The sequence below is a fragment of the Rhinolophus sinicus genome, chromosome 11 (genome assembly GCF_057876585.1).
Source record: "Rhinolophus sinicus isolate RSI-liver-muscle chromosome 11, RSI-T2T, whole genome shotgun sequence".
Taxonomy (NCBI): domain Eukaryota; kingdom Metazoa; phylum Chordata; class Mammalia; order Chiroptera; family Rhinolophidae; genus Rhinolophus; species Rhinolophus sinicus.
In genome coordinates, this window is record NC_142511.1 from 2585463 (window position 1) to 2600529 (window position 15067).

The 15067-nt window shown below is 47.1% G+C and overlaps 1 protein-coding gene across 1 annotated transcript; it reads right to left on the bottom strand.

Moving 5' to 3' along the window:
• Window positions 1-2177: 2177 nt before the first annotated feature.
• On the bottom strand, window positions 2178-13295 carry TADA1 (transcriptional adaptor 1). The gene is made up of 8 exons (XM_019747362.3): window positions 13061-13295; window positions 9702-9793; window positions 9370-9435; window positions 8288-8385; window positions 6653-6862; window positions 5270-5421; window positions 3334-3496; window positions 2178-2954 (listed from the first exon to the last, which is right to left on the bottom strand). The coding sequence occupies exons 1-8, from the start codon at window positions 13132-13134 to the stop codon at window positions 2802-2804; spliced, it is 1008 nt and encodes a 335-aa protein (XP_019602921.3). The 5' UTR covers window positions 13135-13295; the 3' UTR covers window positions 2178-2801.
• Window positions 13296-15067: the final 1772 nt, after the last annotated feature.

Sequence of the window (15067 nt, forward strand, 5' to 3'; positions counted from 1 at the left end):
AGGGAGGAAAAATGATGTGTGTGGTTTTAAACTGGCTTTTAAGTGGGGGGTGGGGGAGGCCTGGCATAAATAGCTTTTTCCCTCCATCAGTCATGTTTTGGACGTTGTCACGAATGGTACATTACCAAAATCACATGAAGGAAATCCATCAAAGGATATTGATTTTAAGTGAGTGAAAACATGCGAGCACGTTGACGCACAGAAAACTTAGCATCCTGTGTTCATAAATTTCTTTAAAGATGAAAGCACGATGAACCTAGGGGCCCTTTCACTGTGCTTTTAGTAAGATTAGTCCTGACAATTTACCTGTAAATTCGAGAAGTAGTAATCTGCTCTCCAAGAAGAATCTAGACCTTTTTCCTTTTAAGGCCTCAGAATGAAATGAGCCTGCCTGTTGGCCAGGGCCTCTAGTCTGACCCCTGAAACCTGGCATCCTTATGCTTTTACATCCTGGAGGCATGTGGTTAGGGGTCAAAGCCCTGATAAATGGAGGCATTTATCTCTAGTCAAAGCAGCGTGATCATTCAGAGGGTAACTGAAATGCCATCAGAATATCGCGCGGTCACCTCAGGCAATGAGAAGTGTTTGCAGAGCTGTGCTTGGTGGCTCCCAGTGAGGGCTGGTCACGGTGATGAAACGTGCCCGGGGTAAAGTCGGGTGGGTCTTAGTGAACCTGGTTTTGCAGGGATACACCTGTAACTGAAAGAGTTGCTGAAACCCCTGCAGAAAATAAGCCTTATGCTAAGGCTGAAATTACCGGGTTTTGATGGCTTTGTTCCTCACGATTTTTCGATGTGAGACTTGATAATAAGCACTCATGGTTTCACTCAGGATTGCACAGGTGGCAGCGGTGCCGGAGCTGGAGCCGGCCTTTGGTGGAACCGAGGTGTCTGAACCTCTTCCTGGGGGCTCTTGAAAACCCTCCTAAGAATCTCTCTACCTTCCTGCCCTTAGAGTGTGGGCCTTAAACGCAAGGCCAAGGGAGCCCTCTGGTGTGGCGTGGTGCCACCAGAGCAGGTGACTGGGGACTTAGGTCAGGTCCTAGAGGGCCGTGGGGAATTTGTTTGGACTTGGATGGAACCTGCCCTTGAGATGGGCAGCAGGACATGGCCCTGGCTGCCTCTGCATCATGGAACGCATGAAATTGAACAGACTCAGCATTACGGCCCAGGACATACAGTGCAAGACACAACCTCTACAGTAAGGTACACATTGGTTCCAATTCTTCCAAACACTAAAATACTCAAGGGTCATCTCATCTGAACCTCTAATGGGCTTTCTAGACTGAAACTGTTTAGTTTTTCTTTTTAGTCTTAATCTGCGTATCACAAAAGGAGATGACATACCTTAGTTGGAACCAACTTTTTAATCTTCCTCATCCACTACATTCTTTTGCAATGCCTCTAGGTCTCATCACGCAGGGCTTTTCATATTTTTGTAGAAGGCAGCATTCCTTATCTGTTTAATAAACAAAGTTTTCTCCCAAAAGGTTTGTTTGTCATGTTTAAAGTACAAAATCAAATACACAGATCCAGACAGCAAACCATGTGTACATGTTGGTACGTATATTATTAAACCCACAGAAACCCACTTTAACGTGGGTAACCCTGGAACATCACGGGTTTGAACTGTGTGGGGCTCCACTTATACACGCATTTTTCTCAATAAATACCTGTGCTGTTTAAGATCTGTGGTTGGGAGCCCCCAGATACGGAGGGCTGACTGTATGTACCGTTTCACACCATTATATAGGGGTGTGGGTGTGGGTGGGTCCTGGAACCAATCCCCCACGGATACCGAGGGACAACTAAGTTTTTGGGGATAAAAACTTAGTTAGGTGTGGATTTCTGACTGTGCCTGGGGTCGGCAGACTCCCTCCTTGTTCAAGGGTCAACTATACATCCACCAACACTCTCCTGAGAAAAAAGCAGCATATGTCTAAGAACAAAGTTGGTTATTAGAAACACTGCCAAATGTAAATTATTTTCACTTCATCATTTGAAAGGCTAGGAATGTATTTCATAGGAACGGGGAGATTACCGAGTGTAAACGCAGTCTGGTCACGTGGACTTGAAACAGTTAACAGAAGAACCTGCCAATTGAAGTCTCTGGGCGTATTAACTCTTTGAAAGAAACCTGAGTTATGAGAAGACGTTTTATAAGGTTAATAACATTGCGAGAGTTTTAATGTTTTTTTAATGCAAAAAACTTTATTTTGTCTTTCAGCACAGCGTTTCTAAGTCATGTTTTCTATGGAGTTGTGATGAATTTTTAGGGCGCTACCTATAGCTGTTAAAACTTAAACTGACCACGAAAGGAGGTATCTGACTGGGAACACTGTGTAGGTTACTTCAAAATGCAAGGGCACGGTTCTTCCGGAGAAAGGCAGACATCTTAGACGTGTCAGGTACAGAACAGGTGATGGCACTGAGCACGCAGATGAACGTACTGCTGAGCAAGGGGACCAAGTTACAACAGTTCTAGGAGGTCACCTACATGCAGCCACACGATGCTAGACCTCAGGGGCCTACACACCTCCATCCCAGGCACAGGATTTCATCAGTGCCGCCTCTGCTCCCACGATGGGAACACACACACACATCCACACATAGGGGTCACTGTCAAAATCAGAGTTGTATTAATGGCTTCACAGTAGCAACACAAAAGGTACTCCATGTCACATTTCCATAGGAAAGGTTATATTTACACTATACACTTCAGTCTTAAAGTGTGGACCCCGGGAACATTCCATCTCTCACAAGCCATACGTGTGCTGAGGGCCCTGCTCCCCCTCGCCTGGCTCAGCAGAGCAGAAGCCCCTCGGTGGTGGCCAGGCGCTGGCGGTGGACCTGGTCCTGCTGCAGCTCCTCGTGGGTTGGGTGCCAGAGCTTCGTGATGACCCTCTCGATGTTGAGAGCGTACACAGTATGCGTGGGAATGGCTTCCCTGTGCACCTGGGAGGGAAACATGAGCAGGGCTCCACTTACACTGCAGGTACTGGCTTTTCCAGCATATACACCTGCAAACGTGAAACCAGAACCTAACGAATCCCAAACCAGCCGAGAATAGGCAATAGCAAGGTTCCGAAACAGGAATAAGAAAACGGGGATGTTTTTCCTTCTCTGTCTTTTGTTGGGGAGGTGGGTAAATTAGGAGGGACCCCCTGGGCCCAGGATTTGAAAAATGAGGCTTTGATGAGTGACATTAATAGACAACAGAAACCAAGACACATAAAGCCAGGAAGTGGGACAGCTGCTCCCTCATCTCTGTCGACCTGAGGAAACCTGGGGCCTAGCCGTCAATCCAGGTAAACCTTGCAGAGCCCAGAGTTACCTGCAATGCTTCAAACAGGTCGTACATGTTCACTGGCGGCAAGGACGCCGGGAGGGTGTCCCCAGAGCAGGCCAGCAGGAGTGCAGCCTGCTGCTCAGCGTCGTCGGGCGGTGGGTGGCAAGCAGGATTCTGACCAGCACAGGGGCCAGAAAAGGCTGGAGGGCTGGAAACAGAGTATTTTAGAAACATGCCTGGCCACGAAGGAGGAGACAACTGGACGGCTAGAAGAGGGACGGGAGCTAGAGAACAAGAACCTTGTCTTACAAGAGAGATCTGAAAATGAAGTAGAAACCCAGTGACTTTCAGCGAGCGCGCACACACGCCTGTCATTTTCAGAGGGAAACAAAATGTACAGCAGCTACATTTACCCTCTTCCCTCCACAAAGTTCCATACTTAGGACGCTCGGCTCGGGAGACTGAGCCAGAATTGCTTCCTGCCCTGAAAGACCTTCTAGTTGGAAACAATAACAGACCTCAATGAAAGAAAGAGGAAACGGAAGACAACTGACTTGGAGAGGAAGGCAGATGGTACTGAGGACGACGGGATCAGAAATAACAAGCCAGAAAAGACCCAGCACAGAGGAAGCCACAGGCAAAAATGGAGGGTGGGGAAAATGAATCCAGATCTTGCCAATGTCCCAAAATAGGACCCCGATATACTAACCGCTGGGAGGTGAGGCCTAATTTTCCTATCAGAACAGAGGGGGAGAACCTGTAGAGCTGGGAAGAGCACGAGGCAGGTGAAGCAACCGAGAGGAGGTGACTCGGAGCAAAGGGCAAGTGGGGCCCCAGCGTGGGTTTCAGCCGCGACAAAGGCAGCCTGTTCCGGGAAGGAGGTGCGATCTGAGGCAGGAGCCCCAGCGCCCGGCTCAGGAGGGAGGGGGGCCGGCGTCCACCACTCCAAGCAGCCACTTTGTGGGGTCTGATTTCCTCTACAGAAGAGTGACTTACAGATAGGAACAAGTAATTCCGACAGATATGTCTGCCCGAGATGGAGAAGCAGATGTAAACGGAGCCCAGTTTGTGGAACGCTTCACCGTGGGCCCTTGGGGGGGGGGGGGTCTTCAGAGGCAGGGAAGGCGCTCGGCGCTGCTGGGAGCCTCGGGGTGGGGCCCACACCATTCTCAGACTAACCCGCTGTCCTTTACCATCACAGCGCCTCCCCTCCCTGACATTTCTGTACCACCATCCCTCCTGCCTGCTTCCCAATCACACTCTTCTCTGAACTTGGGTCTCCCTGTCATCTTTTTATCTCTTCTCCCTAAATAACCAGATACACGAAGTCCAGCACTCAGAGAAATGCGGTCACTTCAGTTACCACGGGGAAAAGTATAGTATCCCCCACTCCAAAAGCTTAAAATTCGGACAAAAAATTTTTTGGTGGGTGGGCGAAGAAAGGCAGGTGGAGGGGCAGAACAGACAACCCACGGGTCATCCAGGTCACCTCACAGGCGGTCCTGGGAGCCCTCAGTGGAATTCGGACAGGGGTCCCAGCTCTGCACAGCAGGCAGCCACGCGTGACCTGATGACACCCAGCACAGGCCACTGTCTCGAGCTACAGCGACAGGAGCCAGATGAGGGCTTGGAGAAACACCTACCGCTCCCCCCACCACCAAGGAACCCAGCCTTGACCCAAGAACCAGAGCCCACACTTCCGATGAGAGCAGGCAGGGGCTGCCCCTCAGGAGCCCAAGGGCACTCGTCCTCAGAATGGGGGACACCACATTGAACACACGTAGCAGCCAAACTGCACCTTCGCTTCTGATACAGAGCTCGCTAGCTATCATGCACGAGTCCAGCGCAATAAAAGAAAACTTCTCCAAGGTATCTTAGACTTACAGAAATGCAACAAGCAATCATTTCCCCATGGTCTGTGACATCAGAGGGGCGTAACGCAGGGGAGAGGACGACACAGAACCACGAGCCACTTCCGTACCTTTCTATCAAGCTGTTGTAAGCCACGACGCTGTTCTTCAGGTACGGCTGTGGGGTCACGTTACTACCAAACGCATATTTAAAATGACCATCGCGTAACCGGTAAGCTTTCCTTCTCGACACAACTGATGCCAATATATCTTTAAGGTGATTCTGTAAAAACGAGAGAGAAAAAGAAGAAAGCATGAACTCCTCTTTAAAAGCAAATCAGAAAACATCCATTGACCCGATAATTTTATTGGCGTTTGGTGGATGGAGACGCAGGACAGACTAGCACGGCTGGAACCAAATGGATGTTCACTAACGAGCCACAGAGCCAGACCAGGCGGGGCGGGGGGAGAGGGTAGGGATGAGGGACACGTGCTGTTTTTATTTAGCTCTATTTATGCTGGGCTTGTTCTACATGAAAGTTATTAAAGAAGTTTGTGTATCTCTAAGTGGGCTCCTCTCTCCCCAAAATAACTTTCGGATACCTTTAAATAAAAGCACAGAAATGAATACATTTTTAAAAAGAAACTTGGTTTAAAACGGGACAAAAAGTTTCAAGATCTAGGATTTACTGGTTGTGTTGCCAAATCTACTGAAATCCTTGCCCGAAAAGAACCATGGCTCTCTCAGAAGCCACATAAACAACAAATATATAGGAAATACAAAATGAGGTATTTCACATCTCTTCACCTTTACGAGAGCCCAGTAATACTGGGTGGAGGACGTCTGTGAAACAGACAGAACTAGGCCTAGCCTCCCGTTACTAGCAGGGTCGCAGGATCAGGGCTGGCGTTTCACTTATAGCAGTAAGATCATCTTGTGTCAGGACTTCATGGTACAATTTATAATCTCCACACACAGATTCATTTAACGTTTATAACTTATAAACTTTGAGGTACAGGTGAGGACACGGAGACCCAGCGAACTGAACGATGACCCAAAGTCACCTGACAGTGCCTGTGCACCATAGAGCCCAGTGTCTATTCTGTCAGGTGACTAAGTGAACACAATGAGTGGACGAATGGAAGCGCTGAGACAACCAGTGTTCAGACGTCATGAGGACACCCCTCAAACGCCCGCCCACAGCACAAACGCGTGCTTGGAAGCTTCGGCATGCTCAACCTCATTTTTCCCTTCAAAACTCTTCCCTCGTTGACAAATTACACATCAGATCAAGTGAAAGTGTCATGTCATAAGTAACCTTCCCGAAAGCTCCATCTGTTAAGTGAAGGCAACCGTCGGCAATGGGATGTGTTTCTCCCCCCAAAAGAAAACGTCAGTGACGACAATTCTGCGATCGGAGTGACAGGTTCTTTTCCCACAGCACCAACTCTCAACCACACACACGCGCTCGTCACATGCAACCGGTGAAACTTCCTGCCACCAGCAAACCCACCTCCACGGCGTAGACCACAGCGGACACCGCCTCTTCGGTGACGTTGTCCAGACCATGCTCGTACGCGGTCACTATCATCCTCCCTTCGAGCTGGCCCCGCGTGGGCAGCATCATGGTGTGGGAACAAAGTTTCAAGTCATCGTCATCTTGGGGGTCCTTTGCCACAAACTGCTGGGCTCCCGAGAGGGGATTTTGAGGCTGGAATCTATGCTACAAGTAAGAAAACTTTTCAAAGTTATTCATTGCAGTGGCGAGTAATACGACACAAACAAAAGTCAGTGACGGATTGGCGCCTGAGAGCCCACAAATGAACGCCACCAAAACCAGTCCACAGGGACCAAAAAAAAAAAAGCAACTTTGTGTACAAATAGTCACGGATTCACATGCATTACAAGGTAATGATGAAGACGTGAATTAAGGGGAGGAATGGCCGTATGCATAGCAGTTTATTCTAATCAATCAGTACCTGGGTAACCACAGAATTGATAGCTCAGTGCTAAAAATAACAATTAGGGAGATGGAGAAATATCAAGCTATCTTCAAACAAGTCGGAGCATGTTAAGTCTACGGGTAAGTAAGCAGGTTCCGAAAAATTTAAATGTATAATGAACGCTTTAATTAAAGCTCAGCTAACCAATATAACAGATCTAACAAAAATACTCCAAGATAAGGCTGTGTAATGTAACTATTTAGTTACATTACTACTTACAGTTCTCAATACAGAATCTTTCCAAGACGTAGTCATACTAATTATTTAAAATTGTTTTTCTCAACTTTTTTCCACTCATAAAATGTCAGCCTTCCTCTGGGAGAGTCCAATAGCCCATTTCTGTTCTCCAGAATCAGCGGGGATTCTGCTTAAGCCCATACATACGAGATTTGGGAGCAACTAGGCTTGTCCCTGTTGGAAGTTTATAGTCTAATAGCAACACTTGTTTTTCCGTTTTCCGGGTATAAAACTGCATCTTGTATCGAATATGCCTGCGGAAGCCAAGTGTGCCCCTCTGGAGATACTATAGCCTCCAGATTGAAAATCATTGACATAAAACACAGAGCAAAAGTAGAAATAAATGTTTGCTATGTCAATCGATAAAGCTATCAAGACCCCGTCAAAATCTATAAAAGGGATACTTTGGGGACACTTTGTTCCCTAGATAGAAACTGGAAAAGGCAAGTTACTCTCATGTTTACAAACTTCACAGCCAAATGCCTTCCTGACTTCTCTGACCCCGGGAAGGCTCGGGGCCTTGCTGGCCACCAGCAGGACCCTGCCAGCAGCCTGCAGAAGTCAATCTGAGAAATACCATTCCTTCTGGAAAAACATTTAGGAGGAGAAAGGACCCAGACACAGTTCCTGAATCACTGAAAAATCATCAGGTGCTAATGATAACAAATTACTATTTATGCAGTAACAAACTAGAATTATAAAAATTCAGGCACCTGGACTGACAGTCTTTGAAACCTTCACCAACTTCACAAACGGTTAACACCTTTTCTCCCCAAATGATGTCCCTCTCCCCCCTTTTTTTCCAACTCTACTACCAGTATTTTAATACTTATTTAAAAACTTAAGCCAAGTCTATCTCGCCCGTACTTAACTCAGTTGTTACCAACGTCTACTGAAGCACAACCTACATCAAATTTCTGACGAACAGAAGAAAGCTTTTTCTTTCCCTTTGGTTTTCCTGGTTTGGCTGCAGACCCCCCGGTCCAGGGCAAAGATCCAGCACCCTCTAGGAGACAGAAAAACAACCGTAAGAGAAAATAATGACAACCGATAACTGTTAAGCCTGATTTCATTTGGGGCTAACAAAGTATGGAACTCTCTAGTAATGAAAATAAATTATAAATACTTAAATCCAGAACTTCTCTTTCTACTTCTCTAAACTCTTCACACAAAATCCTAAGTTCTCTCAAATCACATTTTTTCTTGTTGTGACCAAAACGATTCATTTAGGAAGACAAATCTGCCTTTCATATTCTTAGTTAACGTTTACCGGGTGTTTTGTTTGCTTATCAGTAGCAGCAGTATTATAAAAGTAGGGACAGGATTTCCTAGTTCAAGATGGTGAACTGAGCACGGTACTTACCTCTTCTCTCTTTCAAGACCCTGCGAAAAGTGACAACAGGGGGACACTAAGGGACACACTCGCACAACAGAGATTACAAGGAAAATGAGTGGCAGACAAGATGAGATCGCCACAAATTTCAAGGATGGCCTAAGAAGGTTCTGCCTTATGAAGCAGATGCGGGTTGGCCGTAACCTGGGCTAGCTAGCCAAAACAAGAGCTCTACTAAGTAACAGGCTGGTAAGTGAGGCGGGAGCAGGCCACCTGCCTGGGAGAAATCGAAAGTTCTGGCTTTGGAGAGGTGGGCACCAGGCGGGCTCAGGAGAGCTAAAAACAAGATCAAACCCTCTCCGAACACCGGCTGCCTGCTATGCATTCTCTTCACCCTGACCACCCAGCCCTCCCTCACAGCTCATGACTTCAGTATCTAAAGTCCAGCTAAGTGGGGAGTCAAGGCCAAACGTCAAGGTCAATCCAGGGAAGTCACCTGCTTTAACAAGGTTCTATAAAGGAATCCATGCCTATATAATAACATGTCCCCTCGTTGTTCACAGAACAGACAGCAGAGGTGTCTGTTCCAGGAAGCAAAAGCCTAGGGCTCCGTGGCTTTGCGGATGGGCATCCCCACAAGTAGTTCCAGTCCCTTACCTGGTGTAGACACCAAAATCTGACACCGTGTGAGAATAGCCAGGAGGAAATCGTTGTGAGAATGGACTGAAAAAGGGAAGCGTGTCACAAGTTAGGCATAACATACTTACAACACAAAGAAATCACTATTTTATAACGTCCAGCTTTTAAGGATTTTGGATATCCCCTGCTCTGCCATTCGTTACACTTCATTCTAAATATCCGCATTATTAAAGTACCTTTGCATGCCACTAAAACCAAACGTTTACTTTTGTAAGTGAAAAGACTGTAATTTGCTGTAAATCTGGTAAAGCTTCAGAACAGGAAAATAGCTTCCCAGGTAATCATGTTACCATTGTCCTGCGTGAGAAGCCGATGAGCTTCAAGGTCAAACTCTTCTTTGCTGATCTTCTGTTTGAACCACAACTTCAAGTTCGCCCAGTATCTGCAGAGGCAGAAACAGCACTAAGAGCAGGTGTGGCTTCTTTTCCGAGTTCACCCTATCGGCTCTCACGCCCAGGAAGGACACTGTTCCCCCTAGTGTTAGGGGCTGATCCCCTCCGATACCTCAGAACTGGACTGGATTTGGAGACAGCGCCTGCAAAGAGGTAATTTGTTACAATGGAATTGTCCGGGTGGGGGGGCCTAATCCAATGTGACTGGTGTCCTTATAAGATGAAATAGAAGAGAGAGAGAGAGAGAGAGAGAGAGAGAGAGAGAGAGAGAGAGAGAGAGAGAGAACTGCCTTATTATACCCCCAGTAGGGCTTCTGTTCACAGATCAGCTTCAAGATGTCTTAGTAGGTATCTCCGTATGTACCTGGCAATTGCAGGCACAGCTTTGGGCTCATGTGCTTTTTTTTTTTCCAGGAGAAAACCCATAGATTTAATGGAGACTTAAAGTTGCCCAAGACCCATTTCATACAACGGCAAAACATGTTTAGTTCTAGAGCTTGCCACCACTTTCACCTAACAGTCACATACTCATTGATAACGTCCCAAAGGTGGACCCTTAGATGCCTTTTTTTTTTAAGGACAGAAACAATTATGAAATGAAGCTTCAATGAAAAACAAAAGAATTTTCCCCATACCATTCTAGCCAACGAAAGAGGAAAGTAACACGAGAAAAACTTCATTATTTCAAAGCCCCGTGTCACTATTTTACAAGAAAGGTGCCGATATATGCATATCGGGAGCAAGTGAACTTGTTCTAGAACCATGACAGGCTCTACCAGGAAACTGGGCCAACAGAATGCTATCGACCTTCTCCAATGGCAAACTTTGCTCACCCCAAGAGCCAGCCCTGGCCATCAGGAGTTGGAAGGCTTGTTCCCCCATCCTGGTCCCTGCGTTAACCCGCTCTGTACCCATGGGCACGTGGCTCTTTTCCCCGACAATTCCAAAAGGCACTGAGGATGATGCTGACGAGTATAAGTGGGTCAGACTGGGAAGGACTGGAGACACCTGGAGAAAACTGAGTAACATACGACCAAGTCATCCAAAAAATTCAGCACCTATTTGAACATGTCACGCCACTGGGCACCGCACACAGGGAGTTAGCCAGCAAAGCGGATGTCTCCATAGGAGCTGAAGTGGGCACACAACTTGACAGAAAGGACACCTGGACCACTGGGTAAGCAGAAAACTACTCACACCTGAGTTCCTCATACACCTTACAGGTGTTGCCTACCCAGGACCACCCTTAGATGGTCCAAAGCAAACTACGCACAGAGGAAATGTGAGAAGTGACTGTAGAGCAATATTACAGACTGTTCAACCAAGAAGCACTTTTTAAGGAGATGGGGTGAAAGCCAATGAAAGAGCAGAAAAACTACTACTACCGAACCATCCTGGACTACTAACTGTTGCTGGCACACAGGTCTATCTGATTGCTTCATTAGTAAAGGTTCATACCACACGTGCTCCAAATTTAGCTTCCGAGTCTGTATTTGACCAACGTCGGGGAGCCAGTGCTGGTCTTTTACAGACAAAATAGGGACGACTATTAACATCGACACTTACTGGCAACCCTAACCCTGTGTGATGAGTGTGGGACCACAGAGGTTACTGTCACATCTAACAAATCACACTCACCAGCCAGGTCCGCAGACTTACTGCAGTATGGAAGCAATCCTTTTCAAACATTTGTGAGCACCTAGATGTAACAGAATGAAATGTCTACTGTGCTTCAAAAAACGTAAATGCTACTGGTACTACAAAAATAATAAGGTATGGTTTTTAATGAAGTGAAAGCTGTCAATTTTACCTGTTAAAATAATTAAGAAGTTTTAATTAAGTAAGCAAAGAAACAGATTGACAGTACACATGAATATTAAAATACTAGTTAGAACATTTCTCTCTGGGTGTTAATAAATGTTTGCCAAAAATTTAAAAATGATGCCAAAATAACAGATTCGATTTTAATTCTAGTGTTTGTACTAAGTTTGATTTACGAACATTCATAATCTTAAAATAATCTTTAGCAATGATCTCTCGTTTTGAGTCACTCCGTGTAGGCCATGCGTGCGTACGATGTCTTCCATGGGAATTTTGCGTATCTTGTGAGGCTAAAAGCACTGTCAACTCTGCCACCCCAAAATTTCACAAGAAGGGAAAACTGCAAAAATCATGTATGACATTCAAGGTAAGTAACTTCAATCCAGTCCTAATAAAGAACAGAACGAGAAAGAGGAGGAGAAAGTGTTGGAGAAAACTCGCCCCTCGTCCCTCCCCCCTCCAGCCGTGTCCTTTGACCGGGTGCATCTACTGAGTAATGCAAATGTGTCGAATGTCACCGACGCATTTAACTGCAACAAACACAGGCATTCTCACATGCAGTTTAAAACTGGCTTCCTGTATTTTGAAAAGTAAAATTGTGACAACAATTAATGTTTTGCAAATTTCCAAACTTGTCCTTGCATCTCACAGGTTCCTTCTACGATAGTACCTGGCTTGGGCCTTGGCTGAATTATTGCTTTTACACCCTGCCAATCCGCATCTGACCCCACTGTGTCCTCGGTCCCTTGCTGTAACTTGGGGGAAAGTCTGGCTGGGCACCTCTGGGGTCCTTTGCAACCCCTATTAGGTATCAGAGCCAAAAAGCACACGCAAGCGTCCCTATCCTGCTGTGACTTTTGAAGAGCTACTAACCTCTCTACATCTGTCTTCTCATCTATCCAATGGGGAGTACACCAGGCTCACACCTCCGCCGTGAGGATGAGACAATCCATTCCGAGCGCTCGAAAGGTGCTCGATAAATGCCCGCTACTGCTTCGGTGACTATTGTTCTACTGGAGGGTCTGTCTGCCTTCCCATATTGCCGTCCACGCTCTTACCGACAGCGCCTACACCTCACTCGAGCGCAATAAGCCTCCGCCTCCAGGAAGCCCTCCTGTGGCGGGCCGCCCAGCGCGGTGCGGGCTCCGCCGGCCTCCCGCACCCCGCGCCTCGCACCCCGCACAGGGCCTGCACCCGCTCAGTAGGCCCTCGGGCGTGAAGCGCGCTTTCCCCGCCCCACCCGTGCACAGTCCCAGTCCCGAGGGAGGCAGGGAGGCCCGGCCTCCAGCGCGCTGAGTCCCGCGGCCCGCCTGGCCCGGAGGCCCCGCCGCCCGGGAAGAGCGAGGCTGCCCAGGCCCGGGCGGCGGGGACGTCTCCGGGCAGGTCGGCGCCCCGGGGCTGAGGTGCCCGCGCGGAGGCCGCTGGGCGGCTCTTACTGTTTCACGTTGTCTCCCAGGGCCTCGCTCAGGTTCTTCTTAGCCGCCTCCAGCTCGCTCACAAAGGTCGCCATTGCTCCCACGTCTCAGCCCGACCGCAGGCCTCTCGGCCACAGCGACCAAAAACCGAAAAGCCAACGCGTCCCGGGACTCGGGCCGGAGACTCAGCCTGCTCCCGCCCGTCCCGCCCCCAGACGCTCAGAAGACGTTTGTTTGGTTGTCGGCCCCGCCCGCCTGTCTGAAGGTAAAGTGCGGAGCCAAATCGGGTGTTGGCTCAGTCCTCCGCCCCTCACGTGACCCCTATGCCCCGCCCTCCCCGCCTGCCCCGCCCCCCGCGGCCGGCCTGCAGCGCCGCCTGCTGGGCTGGCGCGTCCCCGCCCTTTCTGCGTGTCACCTGCTGCGCGAGCTCGGCGTTGGGCCTCCAGTCCTGATACCTGGCTAAGTAGCTTTCCCTCCAGGTCAGAAAGTAAGAGCAGCATCAGTTTTATTCTCTTTCTTTGCCTTAATTTTCGTCGAGCACTAGTCATCTGATACGCCATGTAATGGATTTATCTTGTTAATTTTCTGCCCCCTCCAGCTCAAATGGAAGTTCCGTGAGGACAGGGTTTGTGGTTTATTCTCTGCTGTTTCTCCAATTCCTAGAGCAGTGCCTGGCGCATAATAAATATTTGCTGAGTGAGTGGAGTAATTGTGAAAAATAGGGAACACACAGGCGAAGGAGAAAAGAAAGAAGAAGTGTTTTACCAGCCCCCTCCACAAACTTACCTGGGAGATTCCCCCCCCCACGCCCCACACACCCCATAATTTATAACATACTCTGTCTTCAATTGTGCATCTTGGTTGGGTGCCTTTTTTCATCTTAATATAATAATATAAATATTTCCCTCTGGTGTTACATTGTCTTTTTAATCATAATTTTCATGACCGCACACTAGATAAATACCCCACAGATAGACTGGACACCGTAGCTTGTTTCTCAGTTGGTAGACAGATTGTTTTCATTTTTTTGTCTATTAAAAGCAATCCTGTAATAAACTTTATGCGTAAGGCTTGTCCTTATTTAGGATTATAAATATAATTGGGTACAAATACGGTACAAAGGAAAGCCCTCCCCAAAGCTCATTTTCATGGCTGTTTTACTTATATAGTCATAAAAGCTTGGTCTCGGCTTGCTTATTTCTTCCCAATTCTGTGTTTTATGAAGCACTGGTGTTTTGGGCAGTAAGAGTGGATGTCGGTGGAGTGGTGAGATGTCTCAAATCTGGAGGTTATTATTATTATTATTATTATTATTATTATTATTATTATTTCTCCCCGATCGGACGTTTAGGTTCTTCAGACCTATTTATAAACCACTGACTCCTTTACACTGGCTAGTGCCTAGCACAGCAGAAATATGTGTCGCTGGACTTTATTCCACTTATTAGCATGGACTCACCAGCTTTCTCCTCTAAGCACTATCAGCAACTGTGTGAGTTCTTTCCATTTCAGACTCAGCAGCTCTGCTCTGCTGGAAGGATTTTTACAGTTTGGCTTGAAAATATTATTGAGAATATTTTTAGTTGTCCCGTTGAGCTTACCATTATAATGGTAACTTGTAATACTTATACGGAATATTACGGTACATATGGTACACGCATATGGTCATACCATGCAATCTAGCGACTCTCACACTCCACTGGTAGAATTAAATATTTTAGAAAATTGTATATAATGTTCTTCCTCATCTATATCTGTATCGATGTACAGGTTTTAATGTAGCTGAAGGGTATAGACTAGAATGTATTCGGTCCTGGTAAGATTTATGGTTGAAAACATTGGATAGGCTGTCGCCCACACAGCACACAGATTTACTTTATATCCACCCGAGGAGGCAAAGTGGTTTTTAATCTTTTTCGTGCCTCATTTTTTGGATCTCATTGGCAGTCCGGTGAAGCTTTGTAGCCCTTTTCAGAATAATGTTTCTAAATGCGTACACTACATAGGATTACATTTGAAAGTTTTATT